General features: G+C 43.1%; 1 protein-coding gene across 1 annotated transcript; it reads left to right on the forward strand.

Annotated features, from left to right (window-relative positions):
* Positions 1-619: 619 nt before the first annotated feature.
* Positions 620-11,984, forward strand: LOC133139268 (cytochrome b-c1 complex subunit 1, mitochondrial-like). Its single transcript, XM_061258692.1, has 13 exons — positions 620-774; positions 3,237-3,377; positions 3,671-3,757; positions 4,672-4,801; positions 6,051-6,249; positions 6,834-6,913; positions 7,662-7,777; positions 7,887-8,030; positions 8,695-8,855; positions 9,086-9,171; positions 10,177-10,265; positions 10,936-11,011; positions 11,429-11,984. The coding sequence occupies exons 1-13, from the start codon at positions 712-714 to the stop codon at positions 11,491-11,493; spliced, it is 1,437 nt and encodes a 478-aa protein (XP_061114676.1). The 5' UTR covers positions 620-711; the 3' UTR covers positions 11,494-11,984.
* The last annotated feature ends 9,880 nt before the right edge of the window (positions 11,985-21,864 follow it).

Consider the following 21,864-nt stretch of genomic DNA (forward strand, 5'->3'; position numbering starts at 1 on the left):
CTCATACATACACATACAGATACAATTACACCTGAGCATCCATAATAATACCTTAATAATATTTTTGTTATAAAGCTACATGATATCTGTTATATCTGCACATTGCCTGCGTTAAGGTTATGCCCTTGTACACAGTTATATGGATGTGCTATAGCTATGCCTTCAACAATAGCATACATGTAATCCTAGTATCCAGGACTGTGCATGTGCAATTCTACTCAAAGCATAGATTTTTTTATTTCATAACACTTTTGGTGTTGCTGCACCTGTCCAGGGGAGGGCAGAAATGGCCTTTTTTATTTAAGTGACAGTGAGAGCCCACAATATAAGATCTGTTCTTCCATTTTAGCCCTGCATAACCACAATGGAAAATACATATTCTCCACAGAGATCAAAAGGTTAATATGCTCAACACCAAGTGGCCCTCACTAGCTCATGCAGGAGATTCCACAACCTTCACAACCTTTTGTGGGGACCACCTGGAGATCTACCAGAATTTGATGGCATTTGAATACTGGCAGCACTGCGTGAGCAGTGTGTGTGTGTGTGTGTGTGTGTGTGTGTGTGATTACTTATGTTGTGTAAAGGGGATCTCAGCACTTGAGGTATGAGGACACCCGTGTTGATCTCTGCTTCGACTCTCTGAAATACCTGTGCATTGCTACGCCGGACGTGCGCGCTGCCGTGGAGCAATTCTGTCAGGGAAGAAAAATGGCAGCGTCAGTAAGTCGAGCTGGGAGCTTACTGAGGCGAGCTCTTGTCAAAGCTCGTAGCGTAAGTCAATCTTTACATGGCACGGACAGATCACAGATACCTGTTTAGTCGTTTCTTCTAGTAATGACACGCAAACTTTGGTAGCTAGCTAGATAAGCGCCAGAAAGTCGCAAGGAATTTCCTATCTACACCAGCTAGTTTACAAATTAGCAGTAATGTTAAGCCTTATGTTAGCTAGTTAACGTTATAACTTTCGTAATGTATTATGTTAAACTGTACATGCTCAGTAACAAATAGCTAGAATAACTATCTAGCGAAGTCTGGAATAATTATTTTGTGTTGTCCAGAAAGGAAAGGATATGTTGTCTTAAGCAGGGTGAAACAAGGTCAGCAATATTCGCTAACGTTCGGTAGATAACATAACATAGCTAGCTACTGTTACCTCCCTTGACCTGGCCGGGAGGTGGAATATAGAGGTGCGGCATGGGATGGGAAACGTTCAATCATGACTAGGGATACTTGCTAATTTAGCAAATTAAAGTTATTGTTACTTAAGTTTGATTGCTAGGTAGCTAGCTAACGTTAGCCGTGATCGCCGCAATGTCCTTACGTGAACTCCAGCAACTGCAGTTAGCTGTACTGCCATTTTAGCAGCTGCGTGTGCACGGCTACCTAGCAACCGTACAGGAATTTGACAACAACCGCTATGCTACTTAAACGTTAGTTTATCGCGACATTAGTTTGGATTATGCTTATCGCTCGAACCTTACCGTATCATTCCTTGACGTGGGTTTAAGTTAGTGATTTTAAGAAACGGGAGAAGGTGCGTATAAAATCGGTATACGATATATGCCCAAGTAAAGCTGCAATAAAGCCAGTGCCACTAAACGTGTACCACAAGAGCTGCAAAACTTTGGAGGGGCTGAAAAGTATTTGTGCACTGTCAGAAGTGTAGTCAGAAAGGTTAGGAAAACGTACCTGTGAAAAAGGCTGTTAGTTTGACCTCCAGGTGCTGTTCAACTGTTGGAGCCTTGAACAAACAACCTAAACTGATTTATTTTTTGTCAATGGCAAACTGAATTAATGATTAATGCTTAAATGACCATGACATAATAGTCAATAAATTCATTTAAGAAATGATGCATATATTTAACTTGCCGCACTACTATTTTGCTACTGTGTCATTTGTTTGTTGTACATACAGTGGTGTGAAAAAGTGTTTTTTTGATTTCTTATTCTTTTTGCATGTTTGTCACACTTAAATGTTTCAGATCATCAAACAAATGTAAATATTAGTCAAAGACAACACAAGTAAACACAAATTGCAGTTTTTAAATGAAGGTTTTTATTATTAAGGGAGAAAAAAAAATCCAAACCTACATGGCCCTGTGTGAAAAAGTGATTGCCCCCCCTGTTAAAACATAACTTAACTGTGGTTTATCAAACCTGAGTTCAATTTCTCTAGCCACACCCAGGCCTGATTACTGCCACACCTGTTCTCAATCAAGAAATCACTTAAATAGGACCTGCCTGACAAAGTGAAGTAGACCAAATGATCCTCAAAAGCTAGACATGCCGAGATCTAAAGAAATTCAGGAACAAATGAGAAAGAAAGTAATTGAGAGCTATCAGTCTGGAAAAGGTTATAAAGCCATTTCTAAAGCTTTGGGACTCCAGCGAACCACAGTGAGAGCCATTATCCACAAATGGCGAAAACATGGAACAGTGGTGAACCTTCCCAGGAGTGGCCAGCCGACCAAAATTACCCCAAGAGCGCAGCGACGACTCATCCAAGAGGTCACAAAAGACCCCACAACAACATCCAAAGAACTGCAGGCCTCACTTGCCTCAGTTAAGGTCAGTGTGTCAGTGTGTCAGTATGACTCCACCATAAGGACAATGATCCAAAACACACCAGCAAGTCCACCTCTGAATGGCTGAAGAAAAATAAAATGAAGACTTTGGAGTGGCCTAGTCAAAGTCCTGACCTGAATCCTATTGAGATGCTGTGGCATGACCTTGAAAAGGCGGTTCATGCTCTCAATCCCTCCAATGTGGCTGAATTACAACAATTCTGCAAAGATGAGTGGGCCAAAATTCCTCATTGCAAGTTATCGCAAACGCTTGATTGCAGTTGTTACTGCCAAGGGTGGCCCAACCAGTTATTAGGTTTAGGGGGCAATCACTTTTTCACACAGGGCCATGTAGGTTTGGATTTTTTTTTCTCCCTTAATAATAAAAACCTTCATTTAAAAACTGCATTTTGTGTTTACTTGTGTTGTCTTTGACTAATATTTACATTTGTTTGATCTGAAACATTTAAGTGTGACAAACATGCAAAAAATAAGAAATCAGGAAGGGGGCAAACACTTTTTCACACCACTGTATATACCATACACAGCACTACTTTCTTTGCCTTGGGATTGTACAAGTCTGTATTGGTGTAATCTCTGTACTTTGTCTTGCATTAGTTCTGTATGATTATGTTTCTCATGAATGAGCCTGGCTGTCTGTCTCTGCAGCCTGCTCTTCTGTGTGTAAAGCGGGGCCAGGCCAGTGTGTCATATGCTCAGAGCCTTCTGTCCCTACCTGGGACGGAGCTCACCACACTGGACAATGGCTTACGGGTTGCTTCTGAGGATACTGGACAAGCCACCTGCACCGTGAGTCTGCTGCCTCGTCCGGTCATAGATGCACCGGCATACAACATGAGCTCTGAGACGGACTGACATGCACACACAAGCACCAACACCACTCTCACAAATGCATACTGTTTTTGCTGTCAAAATTATTTGCCAAAATCCGTTGCCTTCTCGACACCCAAACTAAAAACGAACTTTTACAGTATGTTTCTATTCTGATACGACCTGTTTGTCCTATGTAGTTCATTTTCTTTCAGCCTTTATTTTTTGGATAAGGTGCCATTTCCTTCTCCTATACTGTCTGTTGTTCTAAGGTGGGCCTGTGGATCAACTGTGGCAGCCGCTATGAGACCGAGAAAAACAATGGAGTAGGCTTCTTGCTGGAGCACATGACCTTCAAGGTATGTGCAATAAATCACTAATTTTGCCTTTAAAATGTAAAATATGGTCAGGCATGTTAAGTTCTTAATATCCCCTCTGTACTTTCTGACTAAAATTGCAGATTGATGGGCTGGAGTTTCTCCAGTACAGTATATTTTTGCATGAAAATGAAAGTGTTTCTGGCTCTTTCCACTTATTTATGGAGAGCCCTTTAGAAACATTTGACACGGTACATTTCAGCTCATTCTGTGGTATTGGAATGTGGGGAATGCAAAGTACTGATTGTATCAGTGTTGCTGCCACATTTTCCTACCCTTCAGCATAAGCCCTGAACATTACAAATGCACATCACATTTTCCTACTCTTCAGCATAAGCCTTGAACATTACAAATGCACATCACATTTTCCTACCCTTCAGCATAAGCCCTGAACATTACAAATACACATCACATTTTCCTACCGTTCAGCATAAGCCCTGAACATTACAAATACACATCACATTTTCCTACTCTTCAGCATTAGCCCTGAACATTACAAATGCACATCACATTTTCTACTCTTCAGCATAAGCCCTGAACATTACAAATACTTGGAAGTATCTGGATTCTTAGAGTGAGAGTGACTGTTGGTCCTGTCAGAGTTTTTGTTCCTCTATCCAGCCAGTTTGAACATTGATATTACTGATTATATTTTTCTGAAAATGAAAGGAAACATATGATAATAGATTGTGAACAGAATTTAGTTGTCAAGTATCAGATTAAATACCCACAGAACTGGCTATCAAATACCCACTCTTGACTGAAGGCAGACAGCGATACTGCGCTTTACTGTATTATTATTTACGAGATGTATACGAGAAACACAGTCCGCATAGCTTCACATTCCCATCCTCTCCATATGTGCCCTCGTCAGTCTCACCCTCCTTCCTCAACAGGGCACAGTGAAGCATTCGCAGTCAGCTCTCGAGCGGGAAGTAGAGTCAATGGGAGCACACCTCAGTGCCTACACCACCCGCGAGCATACTGCCTACTTCATGAAGACCCTCAGCAAGGACATGCCCAAAGGTTGGGACCGATAATTACAATGCTTTCCTGTTTACAGTGCAGTCCGTAAGTATTTGGACAGTGGTACAATTTCTGTTCTTTTGGTTCTCTACTCCAGCACATTGGATTTGACGCTAAACCGTTAACAGTTGGCTTCTCAGCTGTTTCTAACTAGTCTGGTGTATTCAACCGCTTAAAGAGTTTTCAGTGTCTAGTCTTGCTTTTAGGTTTTTGATGGCCTTTGTCAATATGAGGGCAAGAGTTGGGCTAGTGAAAGTCAAGGGAGCCATTATGAGGCAGAGAAATAAGACAAAAATCAGTCTAAGACATAAGCCAAACAATAGACCTACCAACACAAACTTCTTGGAGCATCACTAAGAAAAGAGAGCACTGGTGTATGTTTGGGGTCATTGCCTTGCTGTGGGATAAAGCACTGTCCAATGTGTTTGGAAGCATTTCATTTAACTTAACTTGAGTTGATAAGTTAAGTTGATAGATTCTGTACACTTTATAATTAATTCATCTGCTGCTCTTCACAGTGACATTATCAATGAAAGTGAGCCAGCACCTGTGGCAGGGAATCCACAAAACTAATCAGGAACACCTAAGAAGCCAACGGTTCACTTTTGATCCCCCAAAACGGGGGGACTATGTATGAAAAGGGATGCAATTCCAATATTTTCACCTGGTATGGCTGTAAATACCCTCAAATTAAAGGGAACGGTCTGCAGTTTCATATCAAAACTAATGTGCTGGATTACACGGCCAAAAGAGCAGAAATTTAATGAATGTCCAAATTGTTATGGACTGCACTGTATCTGCACAAGGTCCACTTCAATTGGGCAGTAGGAGTCCTCACCCCTGGTTCCTGGAGAGGGTCTGTTGGTATTTGTTTTCACCTTAAAATTTTCAACATATTTCAGTTCAAGAAAGTTCTTTGAGCTCATTTGTCATTTGAATGGATACTTCTATGGTGATTTTTGGTGCAAAATCAATGCCACTTGGTGCATGTATTTTCAATAATAATAATGATGATAATGCTTTTCATCAGACATTTAAAAGCACTGTGCATCATGCTGAGGGGACATGTCTGTAATGCATTTACTCAGAACCCTGGTTAGCTAACTGTCAGAAGACTGTTCTGAATTCAGGTTAAAGACCCAGTTGATGCCACAGTAGCTCTGTGTGAAGTGTGTGCTTAATTGGCAGCTGAAGGCTCGTTCCCAGGGACAGAGACGGCGTAGCTGAGAGTGTGTGTTTGTGTGTGCAGCGGTGGAGCTGCTGTCCGAGGTGGTGCAGAGTGTGTCGCTGAACGAGGCTGTCCTGGAGCAGCAGCGCGCGGTGGTGCTGAGGGAGCTGGAGGAGGTGCAGGGGAGCCTGGAGGATGTCTGCCTGGACCTCCTGCACGCCACAGCCTACCAGGGCACCTCCCTGGGACACAGCGTGCTGGGACCCTCAGAAAACGCCAGGTACTACTGTAGACTGCAGGAACAATATGGACCAAGTATCTGTGATGTCACCCTCTGTCTTCACATTTTTACCATATTGTTGCCATTGACTTGCCTTGTAAGTGGTGGCTGAAAAAGCCTATACTGGAGAGTATACTGATACTGAGACTATACCAGCCTGAAAGAGCTGGTTTAACTACACCTGAGACTATACCAGCCTGAAAGAGCTGGTTTAAGTACACCTGAGACTATACCAGCCTGAAAGAGCTGGTTTAAGTACACCTGAGACTATACCAGCCTGAAAGAGCTGGTTTAAATACACCTGAGACTATACCAGCCTGAAAGAGCTGGTTTAAGTACACCTGAGACTATACCAGCCTGAAAGAGCTGGTTTAACTACACCTGAGACTATACCAGCCTGAAAGAGCTGGTTTAAGTACACCTGAGACTATACCCGCCTGAAAGAGCTGGTTTAACTGTACAAAAAAAAACAATTCTGCCTGAATCAGTTTGGCTGCCTTAAAAATGAAATGTCTGTACAGCATAAAGTTTGTGACCGGCTTGTCTTCTCACACTCCTCTGCATTTCCCTGCATTTCCCTGCAGGTCCCTGACCCGCCAGGACTTGGTGGAGTACATCAACAGCCACTACAAAGCCCCGCGCATGGTGCTGGCTGCAGCAGGAGGTAGAGCATAGCGCTGAATCCCGCTCTCGTGCTGAGTCCTCTTTGTTTTGCCTGTGTCTGCTGCTGTCGTGACTGCAGTGGCTGTCCGCCCAGTTTCCCGCCGATGTTGGAGGGCATGTTGCTAGTTTCTGCTTTTCTAGTATCTGGGCTCGATTTCCAGCTGTGGGAGGGAGGGAGGGAGGGAGGGGGGGGGGACGACTTGCAAGGCCATGTGCAAATGTATCCATCTCGGCTCTGACTAGCAGTGAGTAGTTTCCCTTGGCTTTTTACTCTGGCTTGGCTGACATGATCAGGAACATTTCCTACTGCAGGATCGCACACTCATTGCTTCACAGAGCTGAGCACCCAACACCTGCTGCATGTACACAAACGAGTCCTCTGCAGCTGTAGTGACTCAGTCTGTGAGTTTGCTATGAGTCAGTGTTCTGCAGCTGAATTGACTCAATGTAGTGATTTTGTTGTGAGTCAGTCATGCAGCTGAATTGACTCAGTGCTGTATATTTGTTGTCAGTCCTCTGCAGCTGAATTGACTCTGTAGTGATTTTGTTGTGAATCAGTCCTGCAGCTGAATTGAATCAGTGCTATGTATTTGTTGTCAGTCCTCTGCAGCTGAATTGACTCACTGTAGTGATTTTGTTGTGAATCAGTCCTGCAGCTGAATTGACTCATTGCTGTGTATTTGTAATGACTGTGCTGCACAGCTTGATGTAGCTAATGTGTTGGGTCCCTCTTGTCTTGGTTCTTGCAGGAGTAAATCACAGTGAGCTGGTGGGTTTGGCCAGGCAGCAGTTTGGCGATGTGCCTGTTCAGTACGAGGGGGACGCTGTGCCTATCGTGCCTCCCTGCCGCTTCACCGGGAGCGAGGTCAGACCTTATCACCGGGTCTGCTTATCACTGCACACTGCTCTGTCTGGCCCTGCTGCCTTCTTTCACTCTTCTCCACCTCTCATTGTCTCTCTCTCTCTCTCTGCAGATCCGCATGCGTGATGACGCCATGCCTATGGCCCACGTGGCCATCGCGGTGGAGGGTCCCAGCGCTGCCAGCCCAGACATCGTGCCCCTCATGCTGGCCAACGCCATGATTGGCAGTTATGACGTCACCTTCGGCGGGGGGAAGGTGAGGATCTCGTTTCCCCTTCGGATATTATATAAATAATTTAGGCAACATGGTTTATCTGGCTGAGCTGCCGACATATACACGTATATCTTTTGCACATAAGGCATTTAATTTCGGGTGAAAGTATGGAGGTATTGGTCCCCTGCAAAGTGTCTTCACTTCACTTGTTCCACTCTGGCCAATCAGAACAAGATGGCCGCTCATGCTTCAGTAAAGTTACTATATTGTTTTACCATTTTGTTTTCTGTGAACTGTAACAAGTAAGAATCGTTAAAAAGGTCTGTTCTAGGTTTGGTTGCTTTACTTTAATCTACATGTAATTGTAAGTTTACTTCTTTATGCAATTACTTGTTTGCTTTTAATGTATATGATTATGTGTGGGACTACGACCATAATCATGGAGCCTTTAGAGTTGCTTTCATCCCATTTATTTAGTTACTTGAGGTAGCATCATTGAAGTCACTGCCATGTTGCACACACCTGGTGTGTGTGTGTGTGTGTGTGTGTGTAATCCTGCATGTTTGTGGCCTTGTCTGACCTCCTGTAATCTCTAATAATGTGCCTTCAGGAAGGCTGTGAGCAGGAATGTGTCCATGCCTTCATTAGTTCATTCCCACGGAGTTCTCCTGCAGTTTCTGGAACCTTCTGTGATGTCTACCTGCAGAACCTGAGCAGCCAGCTTGCGCGCGAGGCAGCGGAGGACAACCTATGCCACAGCTTCCAGTCCTTCTACTCCCCCTACAGCGACACCGGCCTGCTGGGCATCCACTTCGCCACCGACAAGCACAGCATCGATGACATGATGATCTGCGCACAGAATCAGTGGTCAGTACTCGGTTAGATGTACCTCCATCCTCTCCCATCCCATGTCCCTCACAGACACTCGCTGGTACTCGGTGAACCCATGAGAATTTGCTTGTGCGTAATGGTATCTGTCTGTAATTACTCAGATCTGCCTGTAAGGACTGGTATTCCCTGATTCTCCTTAATGTCCTGTAGTGGTAACAGACGCCTCACTGATGCTGTAGACTCATTGACTGTTGTGCCTGTCGCAGGATGAACCTTTGCACCACCGTCACAGAGAGCGATGTGTCCAGAGCCAAGAACGTGCTGAAGGGCAGCCTCCTGAGCCAGCTGGATGGTGAGTCGGGCTCTCTTCCTCCTCCTCCTCCTCCTCATTCTCCTCCTCTTTCTCCCTCTTTTATTCCTCCCAGCTGTGAAGGACCCACTCTGCCTCTGTGGTGCAGTCATTTATCAAACAGATACACAAGTGATAAACTGTTCTGGATTTGTTTAGTTTAGTTTAGACACTTAAGGTCAAGGGTGCAGTAAAATGCTCAGTCATGCAATGTCTATGGTGTATGTTGTACTCCTGTAGGCCAGTGTGTCCACTGTGTCCGGGCTGTTCAGGGCTATAATCTGCTGACTCCAGTGCTCAGTGGGCATAGTTCTGTAATGTGTGTACTCTCCAGTGCTCAGTGGGCACAGTTCTGTAATGTCTATACTCTCCAGTGCTCAGTGGGCACAGTTCTGTAATGGGTGTACTCTCCAGTGCTCAGTGGGCACAGTTCTGTAATGGGTGTACTCTCCAGTGCTCAGTGGGCACAGTTCTGTAATGTGTGTACTCTCCAGTGCTCAGTGGGCACAGTTCTGTAATGTCTATACTCTCCAGTGCTCAGTGGGCACAGTTCTGTAATGTCTATACTCTCCAGTGCTCAGTGGGCACAGTTCTGTAATGTGTGTACTCTCCAGTGCTCAGTGAGCACAGTTCTGTAATGTCTATACTCTCCAGTGCTCAGTGGGCACAGTTCTGTAATGTGTGTACTCTCCAGTGCTCAGTGAGCACAGTTCTGTAATGTGTGTACTCTCCAGTGCTCAGTGGGCACAGTTCTGTAATGTGTGTACTCTCCAATGCTCAGTGGGCACAGTTCTGTAATGTGTGTACTCTCCAGTGCTCAGTGGGCACAGTTCTGTAATGTGTGTACTCTCCAGTGCTCAGTGAGCACAGTTCTGTAATGTGTGTACTCTCCAGTGCTCAGTGGGCACAGTTCTGTAATGTGTGTACTCTCCAGTGCTCAGTGGGCACAGTTCTGTAATGTGTGTACTCTCCAGTGCTGTGTCTGGACTCTGCTCTTGTACTCTGCAGGCACAACCCCGCTGTGTGAGGACATTGCCAAACACATCTTGACCTTCGGCCGGCGGATCTCCCTGGCTGAGTGGAATGCCATGATCGATGTGAGTACGGCTGCAGGTCTACACCAATCAGAACCCTAGTTCATTTTACTTACACCAATCAAAGGCCCGTTTCATTTAACTGTACACCAATCGAAGGCCTGTTTCATTTCACCCTTACTCCAATCAGAGCCTTGTAATATTTCAGCCTTGCACCAATCAGAGCCCTGTTTCTGTCATTATCATTATCATTTGAAGCATCGCTGAATAATTATTTTATTGACACACTGGAATTATGTGAACAATACTCCATTCCAAGCTCACAAACAGTTTCTCAAACAATTTCTGAGGTTGGCTTTCGTTATGAAGCAAATTCTGTTAGATGCTCATCCACCCCAAAACTCCACAGTGCTCATTCACTAACTGCCTCTTTGGGGAAATTATTAGGATCTTGCATTATGATAGTGACTATTCTGTGTCAAAATGGATTGTTTTTGTTGTAGCTGATTAAATCAATCGGATGGAATGCATCAATCCGAAGGTTACTAGCACCTGGTTTAGTTTCCACCCTCTCTCAGCAATCCAAATGCTTCTGTCACAGCAATGCAGTTTAACTCTTGTTTCCCTGAGATGCTGAAATACAACCAGTGACCTTCTCCCTACGGTTAGCTCAGTCTTTGAATGTTTGTGTGCTCATTGAATTATGTTATTGACTGTTCACCCTCTCCTTCAGAATGTTACCCCAAAGATTGTGCGTGACACCTGCTCCAAATACCTCTATGACAAGTGTCCTGCAGTGGCTGCTGTTGGTAAGAGAAAAGCTATTGATGTGGACAATAATCAGTGTTGGGGGTAAAGGATGTCATGAGAATGTGTGCAAATGTATTGTTTAACCCTTTCAGTCACAAGAGTGCCGTGTGCCACTCCAGCGTAACTACAGTACAGTAAAATCCCAAGAGTGCAATATGCCACTCCCGACTTTATACCTTTTCAGCCAATCAAAATTACTCCTTCCCCATTGTTCTGAGCCCCTATTAAAACCCTACAAAGTTTTCTGAGTTTTCTCAACCAAAGCCAAATCTGCTTGGGATTCAGGTGGAGCCATATTGTCATATTGGCCTTGGAACTGAAAGGTTTAAATAAAATAAAGTTTTGTATTTTGGGGAATTAGTGTGTTTCATTGTGTGTGTCTGTGTTTGTGTGTGACTGTTGTATCTTCCTCTCAGGTCCTGTTGAGCAGTTGCCCGACTACAACAGAATGCGCAGCGCCATGTACTGGCTCCGATTCTAACCCCTGACCCCCGGACCGGAAGAGTTCCCCGGACCGGAATCCGTCCTTCCTGCTTCTCCTGTGAGATAAGGAGGCAGAGATCCGCTCTCATTGGCTCAGAGGCCGCTGTTTGTGCCACCTGCTATGCCTGTGTTGTGCTGCCATACATCTTCATTCACTATGACCTGCCCTCCATGTGTCAGAGCAGGGTGGGGTTTGGTTTTAGGATGGGGTGAACATTGCCTTCATGCGCCGCTTCATTTGCTTTTTTTACTGTTGATTCTTATTCAAAATTAAGAAATGCAATTCAAACCCACAGGAATAAGAAACAAGGGAATGTTGACAGATTTTCTCATCTTAAAATATCTGCATCGTCTTAGACGTCCGTTGTACAGACAGCGTGAAATTGGTACGCTGTGGGAATTGCACAGTTACAACGAGAGGAGCAGAGGAAGGTATTTTTCAGTTGTAATAATTTGCCTACCATTGTAAATAAACAATTGTGAAATGTATTGTTCCTTTTTGCTTGTTTTGTTGTGAAATTATTGCCTGTTTTTTTCCATTTAGTGATACTGTGGTCTCATGGGGTTTTGAAGATATATTCTGTATAAAATTCATTAATTATTATCCTAACCTGCTTATCCTGAACAGGGTCGCAGGGGGGCTGGAGCCTATCCCAGCATACATTTGGCGAAAGGCAGGAATACACCCTGGACAGGTCACCAGTCCATCACAGGGCACACACACCATTCACTCACACTCATTTAGACTCTCCAATCATCTCATTTAGGCAATTTAGACTCTCCAATCAGGCTAACCTGCATGTCTCTGGACTGTGGGAAGAAACCGGAGTACCCGGAGGAAACCCACACAGACACGAGGAGAACATGCAAACTCCACACAAAGAGGCCCCGGCCGACGGGGATTCGAACCCAGGACCTCCTTGCTGTGAGGCGGCAGTGCTACCCACTGCACCATCCTTGCCACCTGTATGGATAAAATCAACTACAAAATGTAATTTAAATAAAAAATTAAGATGACAGTGTCAAGGTTTGCACAGTTCCTATAGAGAACTTCATTTATAAAGGACGATTCCCAGACCTGGAATGCTGCAAGAAATTCCCTCAAGGCTAATGGCTTTGGAAAAGTCAATGAAAGCATTCATGGGAATTCATATAAATGCAAGAAAGGACACAGCTCTGCAAAGCCTTTTCTTGTAAAGCACATGAAAATACAGGCTTTAGTAAAATGTCACGACCGCTCCATTACAACTTTGAGAACAATTTGCCTAATTCCTATAATTTCCTAAATCCATGCTAGTGGGTGGTCAGGTTACAGTAAAGTGTTGTTCCGGCAAGTCTCCTGTCAGCACTGCGCAGTATTGGGACGGTATTTAACCCAAATACGGGTTATTATTAGATTAAATCCCTAACTCTGGGGCAACTGATTCCAAGTTGTAAAAATTGACGGTCTGAAAAATTATGCTTTCTCTTAAGCTTTATCACAGATATTTTGGTTTTAGCTTATAACTGAACATATCCTGTTACAGAAAAACTTGTATATGTCAGTTCCATCACAGCAAAAACTAATAAAATATGCCAACCCTGAGCGTCCTTGGAATGTTTCAAAACATTTCAAATAAAACCTGGCAATATCTACCTAACCCCTGGGGCAGGAATTTCTTCCCTTTTTCCCCCCAGAATCCAAGAATTCCTTGCTCGTGTGATGTAATTATGTTATCTCAGGCAGAACATACGTTGACTTGCGTTATGATGTACAAAGCACAGTATGTAGCTATGACACCCAATATCACATCATATACGGGATGCATGTTTCATAAAAATGCATTTTGATTGCTTTGTGTTGCGTGCTATTGATTGTACACGTAACAAGCCCACACTGTAGATGTGCCTCTGTGTGTTTTACAAGTCTAAAGTCATGCAGTTGGTTCATTAGATGTAGCCTTCAGGTTATTTGATTTGCTATGGCCTTCACAGTGTGATTTATTTAGCTGATTTAGAGGTGTGTGAGGTCTGGTTCAAGTTTAGTATGCTCATTAGGGAACTTGGCCCCATATGTACAGAGGTGTTGATTTAAAATGTTGGAATATTCAGAAGACGAAAGGACCCCTACCTTGGTAATGCATGCCCTGGAATTTCTTTGATATTGAGATGAAGTCTTAGACATCAGACAGAGATGGGATAGGATAGCAAATATGAGTTCCAATGGTCATTTTAGGCAATAGAGAAAATCTGCAGCCTGTTGTGTACTGCGATCTCATATAGAGCAGAGGATAAGTATTCATAATGCAAATGTATGAACCATTGCATGTTCAGGTAAATCCATCACATTTCACTTCTCAAGCTCTTTAAGAATGCACTGTCTTTAATGAATTCCATAAATGTGTTACTTTGTGAGTCCTATATTGTTTTTCCCCACACCAACCAGCAAGTCCTTTGTAGGGTCAACCTGTTGTAGCACATTTTGTCCACCAGAGGGATCCTGGCAGGAATGCCAGACCTTGTTACAAAATCTGGCAGTGTTTGACATTAGCAGGGTTAATCGTTCAAGTGTCTTAATTTTTTTTGTCAGTCATTCTTTCCCAGCCTTTTATCTTGTTCAGCTCAGTCTTCAGGCGGGACATTGGTATTACCACAAATGAAGAGCATGCCTGGGATAATTCTGCCTTTGTTTCTCCCAGCTCCCTCCCCTCCCTCTCACTCCCTCTATCCGGCTTCACTGTCACCTTTTCATCCAGGCGTTTCCTCCTCTTGTTCTCTTCAGATGAAAGGAATTATTCTGCCTTTCCCTTGGCTTGTAACAGCAACATCTCAATCCAACTTCGTTCCCTCCTCCTTGTCTCCTTTTACAGCTTTTTCTTTTATTTTTTGCAAGTGACTAAAGGGATGTTTGACACAGGATGAGTCTCAACGAGAATCAACAATTATCATTGGCCTAGAACTAGTGCTTCTGTACTCTGTGCTAAAGGGAAGAGGTAGAAGCAAAGATAAATTCTGCCCCTCGGGCAGCGAACTGTTCATTACATAGTGGCTTGCCTTAGTTCTTGACAGGAAAGGGAATATCATTCTTATGTGCTGGTATAAAGTTATGCTTTAATCTTTACTTTGAACCACTCTTAAATATTGTCTTGACCACTTTAGCTAATACTCTCTAAAGTTGCTTCAGTGTTATTACAGTGGTGTATCACCTTTACTGTTGAGCAGAAGGGTCAAAGTATTTAGTGTTACATTATATTACATTCACATAGCTGATGCACAAATGTTACAATATAATCTCACAGGAGCCACCTATTTTCTATTACCATAGAAATTTATAGTACAGTATGTTATATGGAGCTGTAATAATGTCCATCTGTTTGCAGGTAATTTGTTGCCCTGAGCCAGGTACTGCAGGGAAAAACATGCCTGCTTGTTGCACTGGCTTCCTCAGGGCCTGCTCCATATCACCACGGCAATAGACAGGGCAGGCGATGGATACTTTGGCTACACTTAGCTGAACTCTTAAACTTTTCTCCTGTTCCCTGGAAGTGTACAACCAGCCCAGTGAAGGACGCTATTCATTCAAACCCCCTTTGAAGAAGGAAGTTTATCTGTACTCTTTGTCTGTAGGCTGCAGTTATGTAGCCTACCTCATTCTGGCTAAACCCAACTTGGCTATTTTCCCATTCGTTCTTTTTGTCAGGCTTTTCATACTCACTTTAACATAATGGAAGGTAGAAATAATAATTCAATCGTCCATGTGTTTTTTTGTTGTTTTCAGCTTGTGGGGGCAGAGCCAAACCGTATCTGATATGCAAAGCAAAGAACAGGCTGTGTGGAGCCCGGAAGCAATGCTTGACACATTCCCCTCACATCTGTGTTTACATCCTGTACCCTCTCGTATTGATATTAACTCTTTCTCTCTTTATGTTTCTTCTTATCACTTTGTGTTTACATCTCACTCAGTTTTTCCAGTGTACCCTAAGAGATGAAAAAAAGAACCACCAGTAGTGTCTCCTGTCACGCAAAACTTACACTCTACTAATCTGAACCCCAAACACACAAACTCACTATCATACTCAACAACTGATTTATAGAAAAGTAACTGTGATTCAAGTTGGGCCAAAATAGGTGCCAGAGCAGCACAGTGGTCCTTTGAGTTCTCCCCGAGTCTGCATTAGTTTCATCCAGATACTCTGTTTTCCTCCCACAGTCCAAAGACATGCAGGTGAGGTTAATTGGCGGCACTAAACTGCTAGTAGTTATGAGTGTGTGAAAGAATGGTGTCTGTGCCCTGCAACAACCTGTCCAGGGTGTAATTGCACCTCTCACTTGGATAGGATAGAGCTCCAGCCCCTTCCCCCCGGCCAAGAATGAGCGGGTTAGATAATGGATAGATGGGAATTTGGCGCCCAATGTAGGACTGAGCTTGTCCAATTCCCACCCAAATTTGAAATGGCAAATTGTCTGCAACTGCAGCCACATTCATCCTCAAACCTATATGATGCTGGTTTGGGAGAGTGTAGACTCCAAAAAATATGTGGCCCACTGACTGAACTGACTGAACCCACCTACACGACGGGCGACGTGATGACCAATTGCACATCAGTCTCTGGAGTTACTGCCCATAGTTGGCACTAGCATGGTCCAGATAAAACATGTTGATAAGGCATGTTGATTCAGTTCCAGACTGTAACACTTCACTCAGGCTCCCCAGTGGTGTTCTGGAATTCTGGCAGTGTTGTGCACGGCTGCTGTATGACTGGGCTTTGCAGACAGTCATTAGACTGAGCATTCACTCACAGCTGTCCCATATTAGCAGACATTGAGACACCCTGGAGCAGATTAAACAGACGGAGGTGAATCACGGCTGTGGTTTTATTGTTCCGACCGGGCATGATTCACGCCATCCTGAAGGAATTATGTAGGAAAGCCATATACACGCACATGCACCAACTGCAAGTGCATATCTACTCTACCAACTGTGTGTGCACACATTAGTTAATTACAATCACTGATTACAGATGCTCTTATACAGCTCTTAGAAAAGTGGAGAACAGTGTAATTCCCAAGAATATAAAAGTGAGAGATCACCAAAATTCTGGGGCACATGTAGGGTGATTATGAGGTCTGAAAATTGCTCCTGGAAGGCACAACTACTGACATCTGAAGCTGGAAGGCCGTCTTGAGTCTCAAGTATAGTTATTGGATACTTTTCCAATTAATACTCCTAATGCTGCAGAAGAAGTTGGTAAGTACTGCAGGATGTAGCAAGGGTTTTGAAGTCACTATTAGTGTTCAGTTCTGCCAACAGCCATTGCCCTCGATCCCATTCGCAAACAGCAAAGTCTCTCCGTCTCAATAGGCATGGATTCACAATTCCCATGCTGACAAAGATTTCTGTTCCCACTTCTCTGCTCCCTGCTCTCTGTCTCTCTCACTCAAGGAATTATTCCTCTGTAAATTCTGGTTCAGAACGCTTCCTCAAAATTGAAAAGCACGTCCTCTAACTCAGCAAAGTGAAAGCTGTCCGCCATATCGCTCTGGCTAGCCAAGTTAGGTTACCTGATGGAACCTGATTTAACTTGTGGAAGAACCTATGCACTTGTAAGTCGCTTTGGATTAAAAGCATCTGCCAAATGATTAAAATGTCAAATGTAAAAATGTGATATTTCTATTTCTAACATTACTGTATTTTCGTGGGAGAGTCATGTGATCACCTGGATCGGTGCCCGCCTATAAATCAGTCTCTGCATTCAAGGGTGGAGTTTGAGCGCCTGTTACCTTCTGGGTAACAGAGGCTGGAGATTCAAGCCTGTGTTACCACATCACTGGACAAGTCTGCTCTCATAAGTTTTGCCCCAAAACAGGAAACGGCTACACTGACAGTGTTTTTAAAAAGGCCTACACGCATAATTTAACGATTTAATCCAAATAATCTCAATTGAAACAAGCGTGACAGTGCTCCTTTGAATTTGTAGAAGAAGAATGTGTTTCGGAAAAAAATCTAAATGGCAGAATTGAATTTGGCAGATCAAATGAAATCATTAATATATTTTGTTTGGCATAAGCACAGGAATCTGGGGAAAAATATTTAGATTCAGGAGTTATGGGCTAAAATGCAGATGACTGCGTTACAGCAGTCAGGCTTCCTAGTGATTGGACTGAGCAGGGGCGGATCTACCTATGTTTCACCCGTGTCAAATGAAACAACCACCAGAGGCCCCTGAGGCTGCCTAGCGATTTATTTTATGATTCATTTTATGGTCAGGGGGATGGGAAAGGGGCCTCATAGTGGCACTTTGAAACGGGCCCCAAAATAATCACATCTGGTTTTCAAAGGTTTTCAACCTTTCCGATCCAGGGACCCCCACCCAGGCAAGGTTTTATATTTTGAAATATATTCTAAAATCTATTTATAGTCATTGCATATCAAGTCTGGCTTAAGTAACAACAATATCTTTCAGGACCCCCACAGGGCCACTGTTGAAGAGTCTAGGAAATCCAGCTTCCATTGTCCAAACCCAATTTATTTATTTATGCAGTGTGTGCATAAATAGAAACAAATCATGAACCATCCACCCACTCCTGGTCAAGGTTGAAGTGATTTTTCTTTTTTTTTCTATGTGGTCTTTGGATGTATTTCAATTGTCAAAAATCCAACATTCAAATTCAGGGAAAAGCCAGTCTGGAAGCAAATAAATAGGAATGAACATGCAAAGGAGCATTCCTGCTTCTCCCTTAGTGTGTTTTGGAGCTGAGCCTCTAATCCTGTCCTTCTGGCTGTCTAGGAGAATAGCTGGACTCTTACTTGTCTGTCTGTCTGTCTATTTTGTGTGAGAAACTGTGGTGCGTTTGTCCTTTTGTCCTTTTGTTCTGAGAGAGGGAATCTCCAGTCTCTCCATCTGTAGTCGGTGTCTATCTATTCATCTGTTTGATGAACATAAATATGTCTCTTTGAACGGGCTTGGCAAGCTAAACTCTGCAGCTTAAAAGACCCACAACAGAGAGAAGAGCTATTTGTGGTTTCATTTCTGCAGGGCAGATTTATTGTGTTCCACATGATATCCATATTACCCCAATGCAAAGGTGAAGGAAACAGCACATAAAGGAGATGTAGAAACCCACTGAAACAGAGAGATAAAGATACTGAAACATGCTCTCCCTTTATAATACACTATATAATTACATTTTATAGATGGTCGGCATACATTACATTCTAACCCAGCAGTCACTACTGTATGTTACAGGGACAGACAGACTTTCTCAGGGATGGAAAAATGCGTGCGTGAGTAACAGTGTTTTCTCTGAAATATGGAATTTGAAACGGAAGCCTGCCCACCACCATCCCTGTGGAAAACATTGTACATGAAACATACATGTGGAGACTGTGTGCTCCTGAAATTAGTGTGTGGTGCCTTGTTTAAAACGGTAATTCGCTCCACAGAGCGGATTCAATCTGAGTCAGCTTTTAGCTTGCACAAAGAGCTAGAGAGGTAAAGAGGAAATAACTATTTTGTGGAAATCAATCATTATACATAATCAGGGTGATCATTTCACCTTTTAAATGGTGCCTTAGATGTGGGGAGAAATGCAGGGTAAAAGAAGATAATGGGATACAATTATTAAAATTCCTCCACCAAGATAAGGTAATTGCTACATAAGTGCCTAATAGAAAGTCACCATGTGCCTACAGGTTAGGACTTGTTGACACAGGGAGATGTGGCACTTCTCTAATCAATGCTAACTGGCCCCTTCTGCTATACTGAGAAAAGAAGAAAGGCTTTAACATCAAGAATACGACCCTGTACACTAATCATAGCAAACAGCTAATGCTAAGGTTCAGACATGGTTAGTACTTGGATCACAGACCTGATGCTCTCATGCCACTGTGTTGCAGAAGGTGCCAACCTTCAGATGAGATGTGAAATTCTGGTCTTGACTCGCTTTGGAAATGAAAGATTCCATTAAATGTTTTGATGGAGTAGGAGTGTTAATCCCAGTGTCAAGGGAAAATTCCCACGAAAACTGTGTCTCTACATCTGAGACACTATCCCTTTCATCCCACTCCCACACAGTGAGAATCAAGTTCTCAGTTGGCTTGATTAAAAAAAATCAGAACACAAATCTAGAACACTGCATCAAATGAAGAAGCATTTGTATGGTATCAGAAACAGCCCACAGTTCCTATACCCCATGGTGTTCCTGCATGGTCAGTTCTTCCACCCAAGATAATGAGCATTCTGATTTTGTTGTGTTGACTTCTGCCCCAGAGTGCATTACTACACCAGTGTGCTTCCAGTATATTTGTCTTAATTCCAGTGTTAGTGTTACTATTCCAGTGTTAGTGGGGTTTTTTCAGTTCCACTATCTACACAAGCATGTCCCTTGAGGCAGGAGGTGCAGGTGAGGAAGTGTGACCTCACTGCCTAAGGTGCAGTGCTCAGGTATCAAACACTCCCACACGAGCTTGAACACATGTTGCTACTGCTGTCCTGAGGAATTCCCGTAAATTAACCCATACAGGCCCCAGCATCCCTAACATCTCTCCCTGCACACTGAGCAATGTATCTGAAAATATCTCTTTCAAGGCAATACAGTAACAAATCACTTTCTGTTCACAACATAGCAACAATTATTCCTGCTTCAGGGATGAGCTGATAGATATGGAGATGGATGTACCTGCATCTCCTCAGCTGAAATGGCTCTATGTTCATGAGTGTAGATACCAGGCAACCCAAATGAGTGGTGTGGTATTAAGGGCTTTACACCATCGCTACTTGCAGTTGCTAATGGTCATTTTGGACATACCGTCTTATATTAAAAAGTATGTGAAAAGCTGAATTTAGCCCCTTGATCAATCCTCGGAAAATGTAAATATTCCATCTCAAGCCTTACTTTCCCTCTTTTTCTCAGTTCAATTCAATTAAATTTTATTTGATAGCTCTTTTGGTATACATTTGAATATGTAAAGATCAACAATAACACACTCAACTACATTAAGAAATGACGTGTTGACATCAATGCATATGCAATTTTATTTTTACTTCTGTTCCTGAAACGTACAAATTATCCAAATATGCTGCATGATTAATTAGTGTCACGTGAACAGGTGGTACGAGGGGCAGGGAAAGTAGTTTGGTAATGGGGCGACAGATGGAGTTTAAAGAGATTTATTAGTGGTACCTCCTCCCATTTCACCCCTGCTACCTTGCATCATTCCGTAGTATAACCTTTTCATAACTGGGAACAGGCTACACTGACTGCTGGCCTTAGAAGCAGTGAACATGGAATTAGAATATGTAGGCTATATTCTGCGTGTGTGCATGTGTGTGCATGTGTGCATGCATGTTTGTTGTGTGGATATATTACGATCATTGAACATGCACTCACATAGGTGTACACTGAGACATGCACCCACCAATGCTCAGCTACCATCCAACATACTTAAAAAAAAGGAAAACATTTTATAGGGCAAGCACTGTTTTTTGGATAATGGCATATGGAATGACATAATGGAATGCATTATACTATAATGATATATTTGAAGCCGTTAGGGTGGCGTTCTCATGTAAAATTTGGGACTATGTTTAAATTAATTCAGTTTAATTTGAACATAATGCAAAGGCATGAATTTGTACCATGCATATTGAAAGGTACAGACTTCAGTGTGACTAAGACTGTTGTTACAACTCTTTGGTTCTATTAAAGAAGCAGGAGAACTTCTTGTCCACAATGCAGGAAATAGTTAACTCACTTATAAAGTGTAATGATTGTATTTGCTTATGTCATGTACTGTGTAGTGTGTGTATGTGTCCAGGAATTTGAAGATATAATAAAAATGGTTTTCTTCAAATGTGCAGATACAGGACGATATGGACCAGGAGGGATATATATATTGTGTTAAAGCAAAGAATAAATAGATACTGTAAATAAATGTATCTTGATATATTTCAAGGCAAAACCAAGCCAGTCTCCACTTGAATAAGCTCAGTCTGCACCTGAACTGAGTGATGGAGTGGTTTTCTGAAGTATTATTTGATGTTCCAAAGTCAACCCGCCCTCTTTGCAACCACACCTATCCATACCCACCGCTGCCTCTACCCTAGCCCCGCCCCGGATCAGAGTCAGGTAACTGACTGTCCTGTCAATAAACATCCATATGGAGTTACGCAGGGAGCTGCATTACCACACCGGATTCCTGCTTTTAGGATTGATTTACTGCGAACACACCCCTCTCTGAACATCTGCAGTGAAAGAGCAATATATGGCTTCCATTAGAGGTCAGATGGAGGCTCTGCTATTCTCTGCATTCCCTTTCCATGCAGTATACCTGGGAATCAAGGCCATAGAGGTTCAGTCCTCGTACTGTAACACAGGGTGTTTGTTGCCA

This window comes from Conger conger, chromosome 10, assembly GCF_963514075.1.
Source record: "Conger conger chromosome 10, fConCon1.1, whole genome shotgun sequence".
NCBI lineage: Eukaryota > Metazoa > Chordata > Actinopteri > Anguilliformes > Congridae > Conger > Conger conger.